The sequence below is a fragment of the Raphanus sativus genome, unplaced genomic scaffold (assembly GCF_000801105.2).
Source record: "Raphanus sativus cultivar WK10039 unplaced genomic scaffold, ASM80110v3 Scaffold0567, whole genome shotgun sequence".
Lineage (NCBI taxonomy): Eukaryota > Viridiplantae > Streptophyta > Magnoliopsida > Brassicales > Brassicaceae > Raphanus > Raphanus sativus.
In genome coordinates this window covers 1,181-28,138 of record NW_026615885.1, presented here as the reverse complement: position 1 = coordinate 28,138, position 26,958 = coordinate 1,181, and the positions used below count along the sequence as shown (strand labels likewise).

Below are 26,958 nucleotides of genomic sequence, written 5' to 3'. Positions count from 1 at the left end.
ACGAGCCTTCCACCATCTCAAACCAAAGATGTCCATTAGCTGTACCGAGCTCTTTATTTGGAAAGGAGATAGCCAAAGAAACTGCCACACCCGCCGGACCTGCAGAAAAAAAGAAGACAGAGATGATACCAAACCCGGTAGAATGTAGACGTCCACCACTGGAAACTTGATAGTCTCGAATTTTAAAATTCGCCATTAACTGTCTCCAATTCTCGCAAAACAATTAGTCAAGCAACTTGTTCTATTCAACTATGAAAATTTGCGTCGACCTCAAACTTAGAAAATGCAGTGCAATTCGAGAGGAGGTAATGGCTGTTGTTACTACTCTCTACACTAGAAAGAAGATAGTTTACTGCTACTCATAAAATGGTGATCGTCATTCCAAAGATACGATGTTATTCGTTGTAAAGAAAAAATGTGAAGAAGATACAATCTCATGCATTAAATGGAAATGTGAACAATTTCCATTTAAAATCGAATCCAAAGTATATTTTAAAGGGGTTATATACAATGATCAGTAGCAACTACAAAGTTTTATTTTACTTTAAAATTATTTGAGAAAATTACAACATTTGAGTTATGGCATGTGTCATCATTAAAATAGTTATTAGTTTTTAGAAAAATAAATTGGTCTATCTAAACATATAGTATATTTTAATTAATTAATCATAAATTAATTTTTATCTAAAAACATTATTACTTTTTATTTAAATAAATGCCACATAATTACCTAATATGATTTATATATATATATATATATATATATGTATATATATATGATAATTAATAATTTTAAATAATAAATATTTGATAATAAATTGTGTATCCTATATCATTTTTATTTTATATTATTAAAATAAATTAAACATTCGCATTAATCATATAATAAAATTTTCTAGTTATATTTTGACTTTTTAAATGACTATAAATTACTAAAACTGTTGAAAATATCACACTGCAAAATTTGTGATCATTGGTTTAATTTTTTTTATATACCAAGCTACAAATAATCATACAATCATTATGAGTAAAAGTCTCATTTAAAAGATGTTTACATTAAAATACATATAAATTTTAAGGTTTTAGAAATTAAACTATATACAATATAAAATACAACTTGTGTAATCACGCTAATATAAAATTTTATTTAGATTTAATTTGAATATTTGGACACAAAAAGACTATTTGTGAACTGCATTCGAAATTAATATAGAGTTTTCTATAGGTTAGAGATTTAGCATATGTTGCATTGGTATATGTTTTCTTTAATATTTTATAATCTAAGAAAATGACATTTTTATGTATGTAATCAATTTTATACTCCATGTGTTTCATAATAAGTGTCATTCTAACTTTTTTTTCATGTTACACAAAAATATCACTTTACAATTCTAATACAAATGAAACTTACTTTCATATGAAAATTAATTGCAGTCTCCATTGATTTTATAAATAATTTTATTTATCTCAAACTAGGTGATATTAAAAGAATTTTGATTGGTTTACTTACTCTTTTTCTGGGTATATTATGTTACATATATTTTTTTCAAATTAAAGTAGAACTATTTTTAATATAATTCAGTCAAATAATAATTGTATTAGATGTGTAAGTATATTTTTTTTTTTTTTTTGGTATATGTTGATTTGCAAAAAAAAAACAATTTAGAAAAATTAAAGTGATGATATGTACGAAGTTACATAAAATACATTATCAATAAATTAATAAAAATTATTTACTTACCTTATATCAAGATTAATTTTATTAACCTTACTTTTATTGAAATCCCATTATGAATAAAAATATTTTCTTTTAAAATTTTATAATTTTTCTTTATAATAAATTTTATTTGAAAACAAATAGGAAACTTAATTAAATAAAATCATTAAAGATTTTTATTTTATTTTATGTTATTTAAATTATTTTTAATAATTTGAGAAGTATATTAGTTTTAATAAAATACGTACTACTTTTAAAGTATATATTATGCTGTTTAAGATTATCTTTTAAAAGGAGAGATTATTTTTATTTTAAAATCAAAATGATTTTGTCAACTTTCCTTTTCTATGACACATTATATATAAAATATAATTTCGTTTTAAAATTTTATAAAATTTTATTATATAGGTTATTTGGAAAAAATAAATAAAATGGAAATCTAAATAAAAAGGAAAGAGAAAATATTTTAATAATGTAATTATATATTTAATTAATTAAGGATACAATTATAATTAATTATCATAGGAATTAACGACACATGAGAAACTGATTTCTGAAATAGTATTACAAAGATACTATTGGTTAGAGTGGTGAAATTAATAATAACTTACATATATTTTCGTCATTTTTTTAATTTGTGTGAAAAATATCAAAATGACACTTATTCATAAACAAATGGAATATTAGTTTAACATTTACTGTATGTTTGATGGAATGACCTACATGACATTTAAAAAAAAAATCTCAATTTTTTTAATAAACAGGAATATTCCGGTCCATAGCAAAATGGATTTAGACTAGTTACGTGTTACCAGCCTACATTTTCGGTTCACGTATCAGTTTCATGTCTAAAATTTAATTTTTCAGTATGCAGGATTCGAATTATTATTTTTTATTTTTGACACAATATACTATAATTAAATCAAATATGGGGATAACCTCTTGACTCTTTCAAGTTGAAAATTATAGGTGGATAGGATTTAGATTCTCGTTCTTGGTTCTTATGTTTTCGATAATCGTTGGTTTTGAACTAGTTTTTCGTGGGTTCTTTTTGCTTAGAGTCTCTTCCGCCTTTGGTCGTAGATCTCTCGGCTGTGACTTGTGAGCTTGATTGTTCCGCATCTCCTGCGCTACTCCGTCTTATCCCTGGACTGTGGGAGTTTCAGTCGACTATCAATGTTTAGTGGTAGGTTGTGTTGTTGCTAATAATTGTAAGGATTTACCCTCCTCGTGTTGGTTATCTTTGTATCTAGAGTTTGTTTCCGACAAATCCTTAGGTTTAGACTCTAGTATCGTTGTATACGGTAGCCGGCTTTAGAGTCTGGTTTTGTTTCATGCAACAGTCAGCGTGGTATCTTTGTAATGCTTGTAATCTGACTTTTATATAAAAGCTTTAGACAAGAAAAAATAATCAAATGTGAGGATAAAAAAAACAAATATAGCGGATCCTTTCATATATTGAGAAATTTTGCATATTAATACATAACCATAATGTTTACTACTACGTACAACGATGGATTTCTTGATTACACAATCAAAATTACAATACAAGATATATTAAGAAAGAAAGAAAAATAAAAAAAGAGAGGCAGAAATTCAAAACATGAAATTCAAATCTTCTGTTCATTCGCCTTGTGTTCCAAGTTCAAATGGCAGCAAAGACATATGTGAGTGTAAAGGGATTATTCAAATCTTTTGCAATAATAATGGTACCTTTTGTTTTTTTTGTTTTGTTTAAGCCTTTGGCTTAAGTGGTTTGATGACCTCCCAAGTGAAATCAGGGTCTTCACGTCCAAAATGGCCATAAGCAGCTGTTTTCTGGAACCTGAAGTTACCTCCTCTCTTCAAGTCAAGGTTAATAGCCATCATGCCCGGCCTGAAGTCAAAGGCCTCCTTGATCAACACAAGTATGTCCTTGTCTGGGATAGTTCCGGTCTTGTAAGTATCAACAAACACCGAGAGAGGCTCAGGGACACCGATGGCGTATGACACCTGGACTATACAGCGGCGTGCGAGTCCAGCTGCAACCACACTCTTTGCAGCTTGCCTAACGATGTAGGCACCGCTTCTATCAACCTTGGTAGGGTCTTTCCCTGAGAAAGCACCTCCACCATGAGCACCCCAACCACCATAAGTGTCGATGATGATCTTCCTTCCCGTGAGTCCAGCATCACCGTGAGGCCCTCCGATGACAAAACGACCAGATGGGTTAAGGTGAAAGATGGTGTTTTCATCAAGGTACTTAGCAGGAATAACCGGCTTGATCACATGCTCCTTCAAGTCAGCAGCAATCTCATCGTTGGTGACAGTTTCATCATGTTGAGTTGAGATTAAAACCGTGTGGACTCTAATGGGAATCATAGCTCCACCATCGTTCTTGTACTCGACCGTGACTTGCGTCTTACCATCAGGTCTCAACCAGGGACAAGTCTTGTTCTTCCTCACTTCAGTAAGCTTAGCACCAAGCTTGGTGGCCAAGACATGAGTCAAAGGCATAAGCTCAGGTGTCTCATCAGTAGCGTAACCAAACATATGTCCCTGATCACCAGCTCCGATATCTTCAGGCTTCTTGGTCAAATGACCGTGAACTCCCTGAGCAATGTCGGGACTCTGTTGCTCAATGTTGACCAAGACATTGCACTTGTCAGCGTCAAGACCAACATCGGCTGAGATGAAACCAATCTCCCTGCAAGTGGATCTAACGATCTTCTCGTAGTCTACTTTAGCAGAGGTTGTGATCTCACCGAACACCATCACCATGTTGGTCTTTGTGCATGTCTCGCAAGCGACTTTGCTTTCAGGGTCTTGTTCTAAACAAGCATCGAGGATGGCGTCGGAAACCTGGTCGCAGAGCTTGTCGGGATGTCCCTCGTTGACTGATTCAGATGTGAATAGGAACGTTTCCATTTCTTGAAATACAGAAAAAATAACAAGATTCAAAAAGATTAGTACAGTTTTCCACCGACACAATCAAGATCTAAAAACATGAACTTAGTTATGTAAGATTTAACAACACAACCATAAGATTACAAATCAAGAACGTGCTGTTACATGCAAGGTACCAACACAGTTTACCGATCTAAACGGAGACAGAGCAACAATGGATGAACAAGAAAACAAACCTGTTAAATTAACGAGAGGGTTCAAGATCTTGAGGAGAGAAGAGCAGAGTAACGAGGAGAAGATGAGGGATATATTGAGATAAAGAGTGAGTGGAGGAGAATAACTCGCCGTGTGACTCGGAGTTCGACTCGCTCTCTGTTTTGTCCGCTCTTCTCGTGCTAACACTCCTTCGGTTTTTATGGTTGGTGTAGTTTTGATCCCGTGTTATGGGTGTAGTGTTGTAAAAGCTTTTTACACCGTTTATACATGTTAAGAAGATACGGACGGTCAGATGAAGCCTATTATAGTCTCTCACCAACCTCGTTGGTGTGGTTGGTGAGACCACGACCCGACCCGTTATCGACATTGTAATTGGATTATAGTATAACTCCGAACCGGATCCTTGAGAATTTTCCTTTTTTTTTAAACAAAACAATCTGTTTGTATTGTAAGTTGTAACACGATTTTCATGTCTTATTCATGGATATTTAGTAGTTAGACGTTGGTTGGTGATGGTGTTTGTTCAATAACAAAAAAAACTCTAGTTAAACATATGAGCATCCGATAAGAACTTCACGTATAAACTTATAAGACATAAATGATAAATGCTGATAAACATAACAAGAACAAGTTCAAATTGGAAAGAGGCAGGGTCGGCCCTAAGATTTTAGAGGGTTTAGACAAATAAAGAAAAAATTCAATAATTTGGGGATTTAATTATCTTTACAAATTTGAAGGTTTATGTCGGAGAAATGTTTCATTAGGCTTGCCCAGTGCAAAAGAGGACATATATGTCTAAATGATCTGGCACATGAGGCCAAAAAAATGTTAAGGAAGCATGAAGATGGTATGGAGGAGGACGATACAATGTTCCCTTGATGCTCTCAACAAACAAGCCAATCATGTAGATTCGAGAATTTTACAGCCTCCACAAAAGGTCCAAAAGCAGATTTCACTGTTTCAGCTTCCGTAAGAAAGATAGAGATTATCATAATCTTGTCTTTCACACAACATTTTTTTATCCAAGTTTTAACTAGAGAAGTATCTGAAAATATCAATTTGAATTCACTTCAACATTTGTCAACAAAGCCACAATTTGTTACAATTATAATTGATACACTAATTTCGCAATTCATTACCAAATGGTTATTTTAAGCTCATAAATTAGAGCTGAGAAGTTGTGGGGGTTTACCTCCAGGGAGAGACATGATACAGTATGATGATAACATAAAACTCCCCCTAGTCTCTTCATTAGGTCTTGCTTCTCTACTGATATACGAGGTAAACTAACAGTATCCTATTAGTAAACAGAGCTGCTTATTTTTATATCTTACACTATAAGACACCCTTTTATCAATTATTAATGAATATTTAATGAGATAATATTGTTGATAGATTTAACCTCTTTGAATAAACCATGAAATCACTGAAAAATCTTCTCGGGTAGCGACTCCATCTCATACTTATATAGGATATTATTTAGTAGTATACAAATAAAATATAACAATATATATATATACTAGGTGATTTTCCCGTGCTCATGCACGGATACAAATATTTTATAAATTAAATATGTTACAATAGTTGATTGTTATTTAATTTTAATTTTGAATTAATTTATAATTTGTATGCATAATTTATACTAATAATATTATATTATTTTAATCAGACATATGATTTTAAATAAGTTATCATTTGGGTATATTGGATTGCATCAATCAATTTCTCTAAATTCAACTAATATATTTTTATTTTAAATATATGAAAATTATGATTATTTGCTTTTACTTTGGTTGTTACCTTAGATATATAAATATATTTGAGGAAGATTATGTATAACTTAAGATATATTGGGCTTAGAATGAAGTAAAATAAACTAAATATTTGATTCCAAATCACAAAATTAAACTATATATTGATTTTTAAAATAAAATATAGAAAGTAAAACGATAATCAATTGGAAGTTACTTACATAAGTAGCTAATAATTTACAATAGTTTACCATTGTAAATTATTTAAGTAACTAATATTGTAAATATTGATATTTCAGAACACATATCAATATTTACAATAACTAAATATTTAAATAATTTTATGTCTTATATATATTAAATGGTAAACTGAAATTTATGCAAATAATCCTAAAAATGAAAATTCAGATTTGCGTTGGTATTTTGATTATGGTTATATTAACTGTGACAAACATAAAACATAAAATTTAGTATTAAAAACATTTTTAATAATGATAATATATAATATATCTACTTTGTTAAATTATATAGTGTTATGTTAATTTAAAATATTTTAATTATTTGATCAAAAGTTAATTTTACTTTATTTTTAATATCTCTTTAAAATAAATAGTTTAATTTTTTGTGATTGTATTTTAGAAATCATATTATATAAGTAAAATATAATTTATAGATTACGAAATCACATTATATACAAATATATATTTTCATCTAAGAAAATATAGATATAAATAAATATTTTATTACTTCAAAAGTATATTTTATGTTATTTAAAATAGTCTTAAATGGAATATTTCTATTTTGTGAAATTTCCTTTTTTTAATGAAATCATATTATATAAATATATATTTTCGTTTTTAATTTTTTAAAAAAACTTTATAAATGTTTCCTTTTTATTATATATGTTATTTGGAAAAATTTAAAAGGAAACTAAATAAAAATTTCAATAATAGTATCTAAATGTAATTTTTTTTTAATTCATTAAGGGTATCAGCGTAATCAACCATCGTGAGAGTTAACATGAGCGCGACACATAGGAAAGTGACTTCTCAAATAATATTATAGAGATGTGTGTGTGTGTGAACTCGATTCGATGCACTTTCAGGCCCGGTTTGTGGCACAAGCAAAAGAACCGGTCCCAGTCGCTTAGAGCATTTCGATTATTTACAAAAAAATTAGTTCTATATAGGACATTGTAAAAAATTATATTAAGAATGATGGCATAAATTTATATTTATGAGAGCATTTTCAAAAGAAATTTTATAATTTCAAATATAGAGTTTTTTTATTTCCAAAAAGAAATTTTAAAAATTTAAAATTTCAAATTTAGAGTTTTGAAATTATTTAATTTGAAGTTTTATCTTTTATTTGCATTTTAGTTTTTACATTAATTACACATCACATTTATGATTCTTAGATAACTTTTATCCTTTTGATCTTTAAATTTTTATATCTCATAATTCTATATTTTTTAATAGATTCAAGGTTTACTGATAAAATTAAATAAAATTTATATTATTTTAAAATAGAATTCGGCAATAAGAATATTACAGAAGATACTTAACAAAAAAACTTTTCTTTAAAAAGTACATGAAAACAAAAATTATTACACACATTTAAATATTACAACAACACTAATGGTCTGGTAAATTTGCTCTAAGACCTATAAAATCTTTGAAATATTATCCAAACAAATTTTGCATAACCGAAAATGGAGCATAACAGATATAATTTTATATTGTATTATAAGATTTTACTAGATCACGCGCGGGTTTATCTTTTGATTCACATATTTTATATACATGTTGTATATTATTTAAGATTTATAATATAAAAAATTTAGAATGATCCAGAACCAAAAAAAATCGATCCGGAGAAAAAAAAATCAACTACCTACTTAGATCCAAATATTGAGAACTCGAAGAACTCATACCTGAAATGAACATATTTATACCCGACCCAATGAGCTAAATTTCAAACACAATATATTTTGTTATATTTTTAATTCATTTTTTTGGGTTGGTGAGATTTACTATTTATTCGGAAGATTTTTGGCTAACTTAATGGTATATATTCGTAGATTTCTTTTTTTCTGAACAGGAAAAAAAAGATTTGGGTCTTGATTAAATGTTTCTTATATAACAAATTGCTGCTATAAATATTTTTTATAAAAACTAATTTGTAACAGTAATATCATTTTTGTTATAAATTAGTATATCATGTTTATAGGTTCAAAGTATAGAGTTAGTCGTCTTCATGGTATTGCTAATATTGATAGATGCAAGTTAATGAATACATATAATATATTGTATTATTAGTAATCTGTCGTATAGTATTATATGTTAGTAGATGTATTATTAATAATCTATCTTATAGTATAATATGCTAGTGGATGTATCTAACTTATAGTAAAATATATGCAATATAAGGAAACATGCGTAGTGGACATAATAATAAGGTAAGAAGTGAAAAACTATGGTATAATTGATATTAATTATTTACAAAAGACATGTCTAATAATAAGTAGATTAATATAGCATTAATTACATAAGGTCCAACTTTAAAATTCGCCTAGAAAAAGTTGTAATATTTCTGTTTTAATAAGATAGATTAAATAATATTATTGTAATATGTTTATATATATTCTAGTTATTTATAAACGATTTATAGATCTACGATTAGTTATGACAAATATAAAGATTATAAAATAAATTACAAATAGTTTAGAAGTTACGTTTGGAATTTTATTTTTGAAAAATAATATTTTGAACTTTAAATATAGAATTTTGCAAATTATAAAATATAAAATCTTTTCTAGATGCTCTGAGTAGGATATCAAGCCTCCGATTTTGGGGTTGGACGTTCCGGTGAGCTACAGTTCTGACCACTTACCCTCAGCGATCACATGCAAAAGGTACAAATGGTGGTACCAGATGAAGCATCGTTTCAGAGCTTAGAGAATGAAGCCATGGAATCCGGCGAACTAGCTACCGAAGCGGTGCGGTTCATTACCCTTCTAAGCATATTTTATCAGTTATTTTTATTTGATTTGTTATTTGTTTTGATTCAACTAAAAAAATCTGGATATTTGTAAGTCATCGAAGTAAAATAAATATTAAAAATCAATATCTATTAAGACCGATATATGATCTACCAATTTTTATACAGATATATGTATATGTATAATTAAATATAGAAGTTTGATATTATAATTTTGTATAAATAATATTTAAATAAAAATTTATTAGTATTATTTATAATTACTTATATAAATATTAAATTACAAAATGAATAATCTTTATAAAAACTATAGTTCTTCTAAAATTTTATGTTTTGTAAAAATATTTAATTAATTTTGAAATTTATGAAACATATAGTTTCACTAGTCTCTCTTTATAGTTTATATTATGTAAAAGATATTTTTTGAAAACAAACATGTATGTTTTTTAAAATTTATTTATACTGAACAAAGTAAATGAGATATTTGAACAATATTCGCAAATTTTTTGAATATCGAAAAACCTGAGCAAAAAAATAAAAAGTTAGATATCCATAAAATATAAAATATGAGTAAATTTCAAACACCGAAAATAGTGGTAGTATTCGATCTGCAGTCTAGTGTACAATTTTCTTCCCATAAGAATATGTTATATAGGTATGTGCAGTGTGGTGATTGTGTTCGAAAAAAAGTATGTGTGGTGGCCTCGTGATCAATCACTTTGACAAAGTCTCGTGGGAAATGGCTTAGTCAAAGATTTCACTTGTTTTCTTTAGGAAAGTAAGTACACATCACTTTCATGCTCTCTATTTTTTGTTGAATGTCAAATTCTCGTGTTTTTCATTTGATTATTTCCTCATCACCAGTCACACTACATTTGGGCAGCGGCAGTCCATGAACTACTTCTTTTTTAATTGGTACAGTGTACCAAGAAAATTAAATACCATGCATAAATGTCTGACTCTAAAATCTACATGCACATTTTTTTCTCATTATAAGAGCAACATTATCAGTAATTAGAAATCCTCTTGGGTTTTAAAAGAAAAAAAAAGATCAATATTATACTTATAGGTTGAAAAGCAGTTGGAATGACACATGTTATTTGGGGTTTACTAATAGGTTCATAAAAGATGAGGTTTAAGAACTTTTGTACACTCTTTTTTTTTTGTTTTTAATATTTTTCATTTTTCTTTAATTGTAAGAACCTTCTTATAACTCATTGTTGGAGCTGCTCAAATAGTATTTCTTTTACCAGTTTCTTATTTCATACATATATTATTATTTTTAGCATGTTACCATTTATATTAAATAGATATTTATATAAAAAAATATTTTGAGATTTGACCAAAATAATGTTTTGTATTTTCCTATAAAAATATTCTTGTCATAAGAATAACATAACATTTTACCCAAAAAAAAGAAGGATAGCATAACATCTGATAAAAAACTATCAATAGATAAAATTGCAATCATAAAACATGATAAAAACCACACTAACTTTTAACACGAACATCTTTAATTTATCGCTATTTTTACTTCTAACATTATAACATAAAACCAGCTGTAATTGTTTTGCTTTGGTGACCAAAAACACACACATTCATTTTATTTTTATACAAAGCTCTTTTTTATTAAGATAGTTAGTTTTGGTCAAATACAACTTTATATAAAATTTCAAACATTATAATCGTCCTAAAATATATTTACAAATCTAAGACAAATAACAAAATTATTCAAAACTTTAATTTATCTAGAAAATACTATATATAGTTGAATTTAGAGAAGTGCTAAATGAAATCTAATATATAGAGATAGTAATCAAACAAACTAAATATTATATATCCAAAATAACATATCTAATTAAAATGAAATTAGTATTTAATTATAAATAATTAAAATTAAAATATTAATTAATTATTATGTATTAACTTTATAAATTTTTATAAGAGAATCACCTAGTATATATAGTAATGAAGTTAATCCACATGTGGAGAAGAGGAAAAGACTTTATGGAAAGAAAATAGAAAATTAGTTTTTCATTGACTTGGACGTTTCCTAATTCCTATACATATAGCAATAAATATGTCTTTGTCTTTGATAATTTACGAAACAGCGAACTCTTTTTCTTTTTCTTCTTCTCTCTTTCAGAAGACAAAACCAAGTTTCCTCATGTTAGATTAGCTAAGAACAAACAGAGATCTGAGAGAGATGGGGAGAGCTCCATGTTGTGACAAGGCAAATGTGAAGAGAGGTCCATGGTCTCCTGAAGAAGACGCAAAGCTTAAAGATTACATAGAGAAACAAGGCACTGGTGGGAATTGGATTACTCTCCCTCACAAAGCTGGTATTATATCATATATATATATATATATCTCATGATTTAATGGGTTAATGTCTTGTATTTTTTGTGGGGTCTCTTTGGATTTGAAACCTTTGGTGGGTTTTGGTTGATTTTATTTATCTTGTATAATATGATATATGTAAAGGTTTGAGGAGATGTGGGAAGAGTTGCAGACTGAGATGGTTGAACTATTTGAGACCAAACATAAGACATGGAGATTTCTCTGAGGAAGAAGACTATATTATCTGCAGCCTCTTTGCCTCCATTGGAAGCAGGTTAAGAAAGTCTAGCTTCAACTTCTTATAGTATAACTGATATGCTTCCAATTCTATTAATCTTGGTCTTGGTGGTATATCTAACCTGAAAAGATAACTCTTGTTTAAATCATATGAAAAATGGAGAAAGTAGGTATCAAAAACAAGAGAATTTGCATGTTTCAAGGAGGATTTCATCTCATATTTTATTAATTAAAATAATTGATTTTAGCTTTTACATGCCCCATTTTGTGCTGTATAAGTGACCTCCTTTTGAGTGGCCTCCTTTTGAGGGTATATTCTTTAGTTCATAATTTAGGAAAGCAAATGGCAGTATTGAATAATTAAGCTTAAAGTACATTTTTATTTAATTATTATGGTTACATAAAGGAGTAAATCATGTTGAAAATGCAGGTGGTCAGTAATAGCAGCTCACCTGCATGGTAGAACTGATAATGACATCAAGAACTATTGGAACACTAAGCTCAAGAAGAAACTCATTGCCACTACGGCTCCACAACCTCATCACCTCTTAGCCATTACTTCATCATCATCCTCATCATCACCATCCTCATCATCACATTACAACATGATCAATAGTCTTCTTCCGTATGACCCCTCAATATCTACAAACCAGCTGATCACGCCTGATCGGGGGATGATGACAGTGATGGGCCCACAACAACTATTATACCAAGAAGACATGGGCAGTTGGGTAAATTCTCCAAACAGTAACAAGTTCGTAATGAGGCATCAAGACGACAGCCAGAAGATGTTGTTGAGTGATCTAAGAAGTGGGTCAAGTACAACACGTACAGTAACAAGAGTGAAGATGGAGCATCATGATTATCATTATGAAGAACCTGAGAGATCAAAGGAAGGTTATGGAATGGATGAGATAAATCAGTTAATAAGTAGTAGCTGTACAAGTAGTAGCAATAGCTTATGGTTTGATGAAAGCAAGAGAGAGGATAAGTTCATGTTGTACTATTGATCTCTCTCTCCAACTTTGATTCAATCTCCATATTCTCTAAAAATAAATTATTAAAACTTTTGTTTTTAAAAGGAGTTTGAACATGTTTTTTCATGAGCATACTCTGATATTTTTTTTATTGTGTAAAGAACCCTAAGTTTTGTTTAACCTATAGCTGTTATAAAATTTTATTTTATCAAGAAATTATGCCTAACAAATCGACTAAATGTCTACAACCAACATGTTGTTTAATTTTCTTTGCCTCCCTAATAGTTAGATGCATTAACTAGGGTTTTTGCGGTTATCTGCCTCCGCACGCAACTGTAACCAAATGGATACATCAGATCAAATATCCTCCTATACATTAATTGAAAAGTCACTTTATTGACTTCTGCTGACGTGTCACTCATACAACCAATACAACCAGTCTGTGAAAAAATCATTATAATTTCATTGGTCGATGATTTTTAATTTTTATTTATTTTAATCAAATCTAAAAAAGAAAATCATAGAATCAATTAATGTTAGTTGCCAAACTATTTACATAGTTTTATGCATAATCATTTATAGTATCAAATGGTATCAAATATGGAAATTCTATATAATACTTCATTATTCCATTTTTCATTAATATTCTATTTAGAAATTATATGAAGTATGTTGTTAAAAAGTTGTTAGTAAAATCAATATACGAGCTTTATTTTTCTATTATAAACAATCGTAAAAACTTTATTTTTCTATATAAGTCGTAATATACATATATAAAACATATAACTTTAATAAAAATATTATAATAACTATTGATGCATCATATAATGAGTTTATTAATTATTTAAAATAGTTTAAAATCTTCTGTGGTTATTAATATATATTTTTAAAACTTAAAGTCATTTATATTTATTCATTAATAATGATTTATACCAGATATATAATAGTATATAATTATATAAATATTTGGTAATCATTTTAAGGTTTTAAATCATCAGTAATGATTATTATATCATTGATAAGAGCTTACAAATCAATATATAAAGATCTATACAAAATGTTATAAATATTTATAAAACCATTTATAAAGAAGAATTTCTCGTTATTTATAGGAGTTTACAAAACGTTTATGATGGTTAATAGGTTTTAAATCATCACAGAAGTTTTAATTTTTTTTATAAAATTATTTATAGGAGTTTACAAAATATTTATAAAATATTTATAAAATTATTTAAAGTTAAGATTTTAAATTATTGATAATTGATAACAAATTATTTTCTTGAGTTATAAAACCATTTATTAGGATTTATGAAACTATTTATAAAGATTTATGAAACTATTTATAAAGATTCTAAAACTTCTGAGAAATAATTCATAAAATTTAAAATTTGCAAATATTTTATGTATTATTTATATTTGTATAGATTCTTTTCTGAGAAGTTTTAAATGTTATCAAATCAGAATCAATCGCAAAATATTATTTTCTTACAAGTTCATCATTTTCAAAAACTTTTTCAAAATCTCAAAAAAAAATGTTTTGATTTTATCTAAAAGAAAGTAACCAGAAAATTACATCAATCATAAAAAATCCAAGGAATATTATGAATAAAAATATATTCCTAGATTTATGAATTTTTTTATATTATTAACTTTTTTATTAAATCAACAGAATTCACATATATATTGTTGTGTTTATAATATTATTAAACCCAACTATACATTTATTAATATGTTTAAAATTAGCTACCAAAAATTCACTTTCGATTTTAAAATCATTAAGATTATTTCCAACTAGTCTGCCAAATCTTATCATATACTAACAAGAGATTTACGAGAGTTTGTGAGCAGATATGCAGACAACGTGAATTATTTATGATTAGAATATCAAATTATGAATATACGGTATAGTGATCTTCCGTCTTATTAGTACACTCTATAGATAATTTTTTATCCTTTTCTTTTAGATGCGAAAACTGCTCCCACTTGCATTTTTTATGAAATATTTAAAAATTGCATGCTCTTTGCTTAGAATCATTCAACCAATCGTTAATCGAAGACTGACTATATATGGTACAATCATATCCACCTCCATCATCTATTATAAATAGGGGATTTCAAATCTATATGGATGACAAAAGATGTCTCAATCACACTAATTTAAATAAAAATCCAGACTTTATAAAGTAACGCAATTAATATTCTTCCATCGAAACTTGTCAAAGATACATCGTATGACAGCTGCTCTGAAGATCTATCCGAAATATTAGAACCAAGTAACTACGAGTAGCATAATTCAATCATGATTTGTTTCAACAACATGCATTATATAGACTAGAGTTTTAATATAGATAGAAAAAGATTAATAATGTTATAAATCATTTGGTGGACGATCCATAACCGATGTGCCAAAGAGGAAGAGAAACAACAAATGGATAGTTTCCATATTTCTATTGTATTGTTATCTTTCCATTATCGTATTTACCTTTTCCTTTGTATATAAGGAAAATGTAGTTTTCCATTTATCTTATGACGGTCTATTTATGACGGTCTAAACTATGTATAAATATAGATCTCTTTGATCATTAATAATATAAGTTTTCTCACTGACTTACAACACGTTATCAGCACGACTTGCTCCTAACTTCTTAAAACCCGTTTTCCCGTTTTAACCTAAAAACCCTCAAAACCCTAATCCGTGGCGAATCTTGAAACCGACGTAACTTCCGAACCGTGAAGCAGCAGACGACGTGCGACATACCAAAACGAAGCCCTTGACGAGGAGAGTCCAGCGCCGCAGACCACACAACGATCCGACTCCAGACGCGCCGTCACCTCCCAGTGCAAGCAGCGCAGTCAAAAGGTTCAAAACCAACTTGAAGCTGCCGATTTGCTTTTCTCTCTTGGTGGTCCGGTTCAACACTTCAAAACTTAGGTAAAATTCATCCTAAGAACCCATAATTGAATTGGTTGACTGATAAGGATTAAACCTTAAAATTGAATCTCTTTTTTCCTAATGAAAATCCTAAGTTAATAGATCCCAAAAACCTTTTCTTGAGTAAATCGGAGCTCTCAAATCCGATAGAGATTGTTTTAAACAATTAAACTCAAAACCCTAAAAAAAAGTTTTGAATCTCAAAATCCCTATGATCATCCCAATCTTTATGATCATATCGTGTCCTTTAAATCCCCTTGATCTATTGATCAAATCGAAAAACCCTAGAAATTGATCAACCCTTGAAACTTAAATTTGATCAATTTCCTAATTTAAAATATTGAAACCGATTGCTTGTTTAATTACTTAAAAATCGAATTTGATTGTTTTTAAATCTAAAACTTTGTGTAAAAAAAAAAAATAAAAAAAAAAAAAAAAAAAAAAAATCAAATTAGTATTATGATTCTATTTCAAAAGGTTACAATTGGATTTTATCAAGATCGATTTTATAAAACCAATTTTTAAACCTTAACTCGATTTTCACAGAAACTAATCCGGTTAGGTTGATAGATTTTGATTGAAACATCATGATCATTAGGTTGCTAGAATGAATCGATTTTATTAACCATTATAAATCGGCTGCATCATGAAAACACTTAGATTCTTTTTACTAAGTTATGAATCCGGTTTACATAGCATGCATCATTAACTATATTATATGCATCATATAGTATAATTTCGGATTGCATCAAAACATCATCTAAATACTTATTAGAAATTTTCTTTTCTAGTCCTTGTGACATAAAGAATTTATATAAAGCTATATAATGCTATAAAAATTTCTAAAAGTATATATATGTTTCGTTTTCAGATGTCGAAAATCAATAACCTTGAGTATGCTGCCCTTAATCTCTCTGGAGACAATTATCTCCAATGGGCATTGGATACAGAGATCATCCTAAAGTCTAAAGGTCTCGGTGAATGTATTACCGAGAAAAACAAGGCTGATGAAAAGGATCAATATAAGGCAATATTAATTATTCGCCATCACCTGATTGAGGGTCTCAAAGATCAGTACTTAACCATTCGAAATCCTCTAGACCTTTGGAATGAGTTGAAACAAAGATATGATCACCAAAAGACGGTGCTATTACCAAAGGCTAGATACGAATGGAAAAACCTCAGGATCCAAGACTTTAAGTCTGTGGATCAATACAACTCAGCAATGTTTAAGATCGTTTCTAAACTTAAACTATGTGGTGAGGATATAACGGAGGAAGATATGCTTGAAAAGACTTTCTCCACCTTCCACACAAGTAATGTGTTGCTACAGCAACAGTACCGTGCAAAAGAATTCAAGACTTATGCGAGCTTGATTTCATGCTTATTACTTGCTGAGCAAAACAATGAGTTACTGATGATAAATAGTGAGATAAGACCTCCAGGTGCCACACCTTTACCAGAAGCTCATGCGGCTACTGAAGCTGACACAGAGGCTAACCACGTCCAATCCCACAGCCACAGGCGTGGAAGATACAATGGACGGGGCCGCGGTCGTCATAACTCAGGCCGTGGTCGAGGCAACCAGTCTGGTCGAGACCAGAACCAGGGACGCTTGTCCGGACGAGGTCATGGTCGAGGGCGCGGATCATCATTCAAACCGCAGCACACAAACTCGACCAAATCCGTATGCCATCGGTGTGGAATGAGTAACCATTGGGCAAAGACTTGTAGGACTCCCAAGCATCTAGTTGAGCTATACCAAGAAAGTATGAAAGGGAAGAATCCTGAAGCTCATATGGTGATCCAAGATAATGAAAATGATTTCGATCATGAAAAAGATGATCTCATGGATTATGAAACATCTGATGTTCTAAAGGATTGAATTCGACATTTGTATTTGTTTTTATTTACTTTAATATTATGATTTGGTGTTTTTTTTTTTTTTTTTTTTGTCATTGGATTTATTATTTATGAAATAAATTATTTTATGAATTATCTTATAAGAATTACTTATATAAATTATATTACCAAATCTTATAAATATTCTATATGAATTATAATTTTAAGTCTCTAAGTATCATCCTATTTTTTTTAGAAATGAAAGAGGATGTGTTCGTGGTGGATAGTGGGTCGAGCCACACGATCTTAAGAGACAAGAGATATTTCATAAATCTGACACTTAAAAACGCCAACATTTCCACAATTGCGGGTACAGCCAGTCTCATAGAGGGCCACGGCCAGGCCAACATTTTATTGCCTTTGGGAACACATCTCGAAATTTCGGATGCTTTGTATTCTCCCAGCTCTAAAAGAAGTCTATTAAGCTTCAAAGACATTCGAATGAATGGATATCATATTGAGACTAAGGGCGAAGGAAATAAAGAATTCCTTCAGATCATTGAAATTGCCCAAGGCCAAAAGAAGGTCTTAGAATCAATACCCGCAATATCTACTGGTCTTTATCATGCTAAAGTCAGTATGATCGAAGCAAATGCCACATTTAACAAATCAGCCATCGAAAATTTCACTCTATGGCACGACCGGCTGGGTCATCCCGGGTCGACCATGATGCGTAAATTGATTGATAATACCAGCGGCCATTCTCTTAAAGAGAAACGAGTTATCCCTAAACACTTAAATTGTGTAGCATGTTCACAAGGGAAACTAATCGTTAAGCCATCACCAGTTAAGGTGACAAAGGAAATGATAAATTTTCTGGAAAGAATACAAGGAGACATTTGCGGACCAATTCACCCACCTTGTGGGACATTTCGATATTTCATGGTCCTTATTGATGCATCGACCAGATGGTCGCATGTCTGTCTCTTATCGACCCGCAACTTGGCATTTCCAAGATTGCTTGCTCAGATAATTCGATTACGAGCACATTTTCCAGATTTTCCTTTAAAAACGATACGTCTTGATAATGCAAGTGAATTCACTTCTCAGGCGTTTAATGATTATTGTATGTCCATGGAGGTAGCAGTGGAATACTCCGTGGCACATGTACATACACAAAATGGCTTAGCTGAATCATTTATAAAACGAATACAACTCATAGCCCGACCATTACTCATGAGGTCCAGGCTGCCGGTTTTAGCATGGGGACATGCGGTCCTCCATGCGGCCGAGCTTATACGCATCAGGCCATCTAGTGAACACAAATATTCCCCATCCCAATTACTTACGGGTCATGAGCCAGACGTCGCCCATCTTAAAACCTTTGGCTGTGCGGTTTATGTTCCTATTGCTCCACCACAGAGAACAAAGATGGGACCTCAAAGACGGATGGGAATATATGTCGGATTTGATTCCCCCACAATTATAAAATACCTTGAGCCAACTACGGGCGATTTATTTAAGGCCAGGTATGCGGATTGTCATTTTAATGAATCCGAACTTCCGACATTAGGGGGAGATACTAAGCTGGTAAAAGAAATCTCATGGAATCAGACATCCATAAATTATAATTGGCAAGATCCTCGGACTCAAGTGTGTGATCTTGAGGTCCAGAAAATAATACATTTACAAAAGCTAGCTAATCAATTGCCAGATTCCTTTGCTGACCCGAAAAGAGTGACTAAGTCACATATACCAGCTATTAATGCACCAGTTCGGATTGATGTTCAAGAGGGACACAATCAAGTTGCTACAGATTCCAAAACACGTTTGAAACGTGGTAGACCAATTGGTTCCCTAGATAAGAAACCTCGGAAAACAAAGAAAGGTGCTATAACCGAGAGTGGAACCACAGACAAGATCGTGGCTGATCTTACCCGAGATGAAGCCACGCCTAAGTCCATAGAAATGGACATGGGGCCGGGCGTACCAGACAGTGACCCTCGGGACGCCGAGGTTCATGGTACTGACGGTCCAGATAATAACGAGATCTCGATAAATTATATCTTGTCTGGAAAACAATGGAATAGAAAAGATGTCGACATCACTGATATATTTGCATATGAGGTAGCACTCGAACTAATGGAAAATGAGGATCAAGAACCCACGTCTATATATGAATGCATGCAAAGAAAAGATTGGCTTAAATGGAAAGAAGCCATAAACGTGGAGTTAAACTCTTTAAAGAAGAGAGGTGTTTTCGGCCCTATGATCCGAACACCACATGATATAAAACCAGTGGGATACAAATGGGTCTTTGTGAGAAAGAGAAATGAGAATGGCGAAGTCGTGAGGTATAAGGCCCGACTCGTTGCACAAGGGTTCTCACAGAGACCAGGAATCGATTATGAGGAAACATATTCCCCTGTGGTGGATGCAACCACTTTTAGATTCCTAATAAGTCTGGCTATAAGAGAAAATCTAGATATGAGACTGATGGATGTCGTTACAGCATATCTATATGGCCCACTGGATAATGAAATCTATATGAAAGTACCAGAGGGTATAGAAATGAAAAATAAAGAGAGCTCTCGTGAACAACACTGCATAAAGTTGAATAAATCACTTTATGGACTGAAACAATCTGGCCGGATGTGGTACAACAGATTAAGTGAGTACCTAATCAAAGAAGGATATAAAAATGATCCTATCAGTCCATGCATTTTCATAAAGAAATTTGAAAATAAGGGCTTTGTGATTATAGCAGTGTATGTTGATGATTTAAATATCATTGGAACCTCTGGAGAGATTTCACAAACAGTCGAATATCTTAAGAAAGAATTCGAAATGAAAGATCTTGGAAAAACAAGATTCTGTTTGGGATTACAGCTTGAGTACATAAATAATGGAATCCTTGTGCATCAAATGACATATACAGAAAAAGTACTCAAGAGATTTAATATGGCTGACTCACACCCACTCTCTAGCCCTATGGTCGTGAGGTCCCTTGGCCTAGATACTGATCCATTTCGTCCTAAAGAGGACGGTGAGGATACACTTGGTCCCGAAGTGCCATATCTCAGTGCCATAGGAGCATTGATGTATTTAGCAACTCACACACGGCCTGATATCGCTTTTGCCGTGAACCTACTATCTAGGTTTAGCTCTTGTCCGACCCAAAGGCATTGGAACGGGATAAAACATGTTCTTCGTTATCTACAAGGAACGAAAGATTTGGGTCTGTTTTATACCAACGAAAACAAAAATGGTTTAGTTGGATTTGCTGATGCTGGATACCTTTCGGATCCACACAATTCTAGATCTCAGACAGGCTATGTGTTTACATATGGTGGAACAGCCATATCTTGGCGTTCAATGAAACAGACACTCGTAGCTACATCTTCTAATCACTCGGAGATAGTGGCTATACATGAAGCCAGCCGAGAATGTGTCTGGTTGAGGTCTATGACTCAACATATAAGATCAGATTGTGGGATGACAGATGATAAGGATCCAACCGTGATATATGAGGACAATGCAGCTTGCATTGCTCAGCTCAAAGACGGTTATATCAAAGGAGATAGGACGAAACACATCCTGCCCAAATTCTTTTCAACCCACGAGTTGCAAAAGACTGGTGTCGTCCAAGTGGTTCAGGTCCGATCCAGTGACAATTCTGCCGACCTATTCACTAAATCTTTACCTACTGCGACGTTGAAGAAGCTCATACATCAGCTTGGGATGCGTCGACTGAAAAACCTTCAGTAATGCATTCTTCAGGGGGAGTAGTGTGTGTTGTACTCTTTTTCCTTAACCAGGTTTTGTCCCACTGGGTTTTCTTGGTAAGGTTTTAACGAGGCAACATTAAGCATACTACGAACCTTGAACAGTTATGGCGTCCAAGGGGGAGTGTTATAAATCATTTGGTGGACGATCCATAACCGATGTGCCAAAGAGGAAGAGAAACAACAAATGGATAGTTTCCATATTTCTATTGTATTGTTATCTTTCCATTATCGTATTTACCTTTTCCTTTGTATATAAGGAAAATGTAGTTTTCCATTTATCTTATGACGGTCTATTTATGACGGTCTAAACTATGTATAAATATAGATCTCTTTGATCATTAATAATATAAGTTTTCTCACTGACTTACAACAAATAACCCTTATTCAAAGCTAGACTACATATAATGGTTACTTTAATGATGTTTTGGGTCATTAAATTCAATTTTTCGAGCCGTTGTCTTTTTGATACCGGTTGAGAGAGTCGGACCAAGATTGCGCTTTAACAAAATTACTAACATATTTTCCGTATATAATATTATAAAATAACTTTGCTGTCAATTTTCTATTCTTGTTCAACCGACAAAGGGTATCCTGATCTCTACTAAAATGAATCTAGACTAATCAGTGTTAATAACCTACGTTTTCGACTCACATATCGGTTTTTTATCTCTGACGATGTCAAAATGTTAAATTTTCGATAGCTGGGACTCAAACCTTTTTTACTATTTGTTTATTTAAATTCTCACTATATATTGTGCATGCATCATTATAGATGTGTTATTTTATATAGTCTGGATTAAGGGAATGAGGAAAGAGTTGCACAAAAAAGGAAATGAGGAAAGAATGTCTCCTTTGAGTGGAGAGGAAACTGACAAAAAGTGTGGCATTGCCTCTCTGTAAAAGAGACCTATGGGCTATATTAATAAATGAATTATTGAATATGTTCAAAATAATTAATTTTTTTTCTTTCTGAATACTAATAGATCGAATGATAAGTACCAGTGAAAGAATATTGGATCGATAATTTAATTATTAAGGAAATTATATGGAGCATAGAATGTATATCTAAACAGAAGAATCTCTTGTGAAAGAAGAAGGAGAGAGAAAGCTCTGTCTTCTCTCTAAAAATTCACCGACGATTTCAATCGGCCGGCCGACGGAGGGGCTTCCTATGCCACCGTCGGCCCGGTTTCCTTTTGCGCTCCTTCCGCTTTTGTTCTGTAGTTCTTTTAGTCTAAGGTTTTCTTTTCTTTTCCTCTGAGTAGCTTTCCTGTTTCCGGCGTTGCACTGTTCCTCGAGGTGGACGCTCGGCTTTTGTAACCGCCGTGGCTCCTTCCTCAGATGAACGGTCGGCTTTAGTTGTCTTCGAAGGTGGAGGCTTGTTCTGCTCCGGGTTCTGTGTGTGGTGTCTGGGCGAAGGTTTGAGGCTTCGACGGAGAGTTACTCCGATGAAAGAAGCGACGGTGACGATGTCCATGGTGGCTTTCGACGGAACGGTTAAAAGTAGGTGAATGGTGTCTATCTCTAATCTGGTCGAGATCTCGGTAAGAAGCCAGTGAAGATTTCCGTGGAAGAGTAGACGACTAATAGGGTTTCAGACACTCCAGTCACGGTGAAATCCGGCGAATCGGTGGCCGTCTCCGGCAAGCATCGACGGTTTCAACCTTGATGTGATGTTTCAGATCTCGAGGTGGGGGAGTGGGAGACGCGTAGTGCGCGTGGTGTCAGGGCGCAACGCGTGGGTGTTTTCGCGAGTGAGTTGGACGTGTGGCGTCGGGGTTTGGGTTTGGGCCTTTAGACCCAGTTAGTTTGTAATATATGCCCTTGTTATCGGGTTTTCTTTTGTAATTCGCGGATTGGGCTTGGACCCATTAATAAAATTCTTTAGATGGAAAAAAAAAAGAATGTATATCTAAACAAACTAAAGAGACATCAATATGCGACAACAAAGCTGGAACTGAGTCATTTTAGGAAAAATAAGCATTTAATAGGGTATTTGACAGAAATGAAGTAAACAAATTTTCTACAGCTGAATCTTGTTAAATATGTACGAAGGTACGGGAAAATTATTTGAGATGCATTTGACTGAGCGATACATATTATTACATGAATTATGAAGTTCAGTTATTCAATTAAAACTTACTCACTCCGTTTCTAAAAGATCCATGTTCTAGAGAAAATTCTGTTTCAAAAAGATACATTTTTCATATTTTCAATGCAATATTTGTCAACTAATAATGAAAAATTGTGAAGTTCAAAAACATTAATTGTATTTTGTGAAGTTTTATTGGTTTAAAAATATAGGAAATATAAAATTACAAAAAATTATGCATTTATAACTAAGTTTTAATATGGTTTATTAGAAAGTGTGAAAATTCTAGAACATGAATCGTTTAGAAACAGAGGGAGTATAAAACTACATTGGGAAACCTGAACTCGTTTTCAAAATATTTGTACCCAAATATAAAATTTTCTATTTTAAAGAAAAGAATTCTCAAACCCTCTAATTAGTACATTTATACGTAAATTATAGCACGCACACATATATATAAGTTAAAGGGTGACGAAGTTTTCAACTGTAAATAAATTTATAGAGGATTTGCCAATAATACCACAAAAGGAGTGAAGAAGTAATGGTTGATTTCCAATCTTAGATTGTTCCTAATGTATCCCAAAGCCCAACCACATCCTTACATTCTAAGTAGATATTTCATGGATCGATTAGAGGCTGGTAAATGGATTCAGATGGTTCATGTGTAATTATTTGGGACACTGCACAACTGGAGTTAACTCATGTAGACAGAGCTTCTCAGTTCATATGCATACATAGATTAATAGGGGTGGGCATAAATACTTGACATTTAGCTTTTACTCGTTATTTGTTTCACATATTCATTTTGTGAAAGAAACTATTTGGTGTTGATAAGATAAATAACAAATACAACAATTTGAATACTTGTAAGTACATGTCAAATAGCAAGTATTAAAAAAATATCGACTCATTTTATTTCACTTGTTACTCGTTATATATATATATATATGAATCACATTACAACATACATAAACTTTTAAGTATTATTAATATCATCAACGTCTTTCTAACAGTCAAAACCGTGTTAGAGAATTCGACAACATCCAATGTAAAATCTATGAAAAACGGGCTATAACACAAACTGAAAAAATCAACCATCAAAAGTAGGACATAACATACAAATAATTACAAAGTAACTTGTAAATAGTTTACAAGTAACAAGTAATAAGATGAAACAAGTAATTTGCAATATGGTGTTATTTAGCAAGTAATTGAAATTGTAAGTATTCGTTTTTAATAAGTCAAATATAAATCCAAATTTCTATTATTCGCACAAAGCAAACCAAATACTAAGTATAGCAAAAATATCAAGCATTTACATAGATGGATTCTTTTAGGTTATGTCATACTTATACTATATGCATATTACATCAATTCAGTTTAAGACGGATTGCTGGGATTTACTAAACTTATTTGGCTGGTTTTTGTAATTGATAATAAAATAATGGAAATTGGACACGAAAAACTAAAAATTATACTTCATTATTTAAGTAAAAAAATTGAATGATATTAAACATACGAACAAAACTTGGGTTCACCCCCTGTGGTGAACTCTCAAATTTACCTCAATTGTCAGCACCAATCAAAATGCCATGTAAGATTAATAAAAATAGGAAACAGAATTAAAAAAAAAAGAAAGAAATAAAGAAGACGTAGACTAATTTTTTTAACGCCATCCATGGCTTCTTCATCATCTACACAAAATATTGAAAGCTTCTTTATCATCCACACATAATATTGAAAGCTTTGTTTGTCAAATTGGTAAACTCAAAACACTAAACCCTAAATTTTTGGGTAAATCCTAAAAACTAAACTCTAAACCCTTGGGTAAACCCTACACTTTTGGGTAAACTCTAAACCTTTGGAAAATCTTTTTACCCAAGGGTTTAGGGTTTACCCAAGGTTTTAGAGTTTACCCAAAGGTTTAGGGTTTAGTATTTTGGGTTAAGGGTTTAGTGTTTTGGGTTTAGATTTAAGATATAAAGGCAGATGATTGTAGACACTAATTTGACAAATAAAGTTTTCAATATTCTGTGTGGATTATAAAGAAGCTTTTAAAATTATGTGTTGGTGATGAAGAAGAAGCCATAGATCGCGTTACAAAAATTAGTCGACGTATTTTTACTTCTTTCCCTTTTTTTTCTTTTTAATTTTGTTTCCTTTTTTTACTAATCCTACATGGCACTTTGATTGGTGCTAACAATTGAGGTGAATTTGAGAATTCACCATAGGAGGTGAACCCAAGTTTTGTCCTAAACATATCTTGTCGGGCTCTATTTTCTATCTTTATTTGCCAAAATATCCTTTAAATAACTGCTAAGACTGTTTTTTCTCTTCTCTTCTATTTCTTTTTTTTCTCATCCTCCTAGATCACTGATTCTCGCAACCATGCCTCTAACTTCATTCTTTGTATTTGCTTTTGATCTTTAAAAGCAGCTTGTAACTATCATTGCATCAGTGCTGACTTGGGCTGTTATGAAGATCTGCTGGTGAAGAATAACGATGGGTTGAATATGTGTTTCCATGAAGGAAAAAGAAGAGGAGATGAAAAAGATGGTTCACTAACTATATACGGTGGTGAGAAATAACGACGGTGGACCGGAAAATGTGTGTCGGGAGAGATGAAGAAGATGCATGGTGGACTTGCCGATCCAGATTTGAAGCTTGCATAGGAAGCAAAGCTCGCCACCATAAGGTCATATTTCCGATTACAGTGATGTCAGTTTCCTTAGTGTTCCTGACATGTAATATATTAAGAATAACTTCTTATATGATTTTTCTAACTCATATATGATCAATATCCTTCTTTCAAAAGTCCATCTCAGAACTGTGTTCTTCTCGCCTTTGCTCCGATCTGGTTCTGATGAATCGTATCACCATCGCAGCCATTGTTTGAACCGAGTTTGGTCAGATTCCAATAAAAGGGACCAAATTCGTCGGTGGGTTAGTTAGAAAGCGTTTATTAGATCGAAAATGTGTTTTATCGATTACAAATAAAGGAAATAGACGGTGGAAACAAGCCAAGCTAGCGCTCTGAGAGCTTGTCGGAAAAATACAAAATACAAGTCGACAAGAATACAAAGTTTGTAAACCCTAATTCTAACCGCCAAGTATGTGTTTTGATGTTCGGATCCCCTTCTTGTTGTCTCCTCTTCTCTTTATATAGCAGGCCTGCACCTC

The 26,958-nt window shown here is 31.7% G+C and overlaps 3 protein-coding genes across 3 annotated transcripts; 2 read left to right on the top strand and 1 right to left on the bottom strand.

The window, feature by feature from the left end:
• Positions 1-3,125: 3,125 nt before the first annotated feature.
• On the bottom strand, positions 3,126-5,000 carry LOC130502460 (S-adenosylmethionine synthase 3). Its single transcript, XM_056997255.1, has 2 exons — positions 4,840-5,000; positions 3,126-4,626 (listed from the first exon to the last, which is right to left on the bottom strand). The coding sequence occupies exon 2, from the start codon at positions 4,622-4,624 to the stop codon at positions 3,452-3,454; it is 1,173 nt and encodes a 390-aa protein (XP_056853235.1). The 5' UTR covers positions 4,625-4,626; positions 4,840-5,000; the 3' UTR covers positions 3,126-3,451.
• Positions 5,001-11,681: 6,681 nt separating this feature from the next.
• LOC130502459 (transcription factor RAX2-like) lies at positions 11,682-13,244 on the top strand. Its single transcript, XM_056997254.1, has 3 exons — positions 11,682-11,912; positions 12,055-12,184; positions 12,578-13,244. The coding sequence occupies exons 1-3, from the start codon at positions 11,777-11,779 to the stop codon at positions 13,155-13,157; spliced, it is 846 nt and encodes a 281-aa protein (XP_056853234.1). The 5' UTR covers positions 11,682-11,776; the 3' UTR covers positions 13,158-13,244.
• Positions 13,245-16,863: 3,619 nt separating this feature from the next.
• Positions 16,864-17,941, top strand: LOC108845340 (uncharacterized). Its single transcript, XM_018618562.2, has one exon. The coding sequence runs from the start codon at positions 16,913-16,915 to the stop codon at positions 17,939-17,941; it is 1,029 nt and encodes a 342-aa protein (XP_018474064.2). The 5' UTR covers positions 16,864-16,912.
• Positions 17,942-26,958: the final 9,017 nt, after the last annotated feature.

Bases quoted from the DNA above. Each gene is read 5' to 3' on its own strand.
- LOC108845340 (XM_018618562.2), top strand. From the start codon at position 16,913: ATGTTTCGTTTTCAGATGTCGAAAATCAATAACCTTGAGTATGCTGCC.
- LOC130502459 (XM_056997254.1), top strand. From the start codon at position 11,777: ATGGGGAGAGCTCCATGTTGTGACAAGGCAAATGTGAAGAGAGGTCCA. The intron at 11,913-12,054 runs GTATTATATCAT...ATATATGTAAAG, and splicing joins TACTCTCCCTCACAAAGCTG to GTTTGAGGAGATGTGGGAAG. The intron at 12,185-12,577 runs GTTAAGAAAGTC...TTGAAAATGCAG, and splicing joins TTTGCCTCCATTGGAAGCAG to GTGGTCAGTAATAGCAGCTC.
- LOC130502460 (XM_056997255.1), bottom strand. From the start codon at position 4,624: ATGGAAACGTTCCTATTCACATCTGAATCAGTCAACGAGGGACATCCC.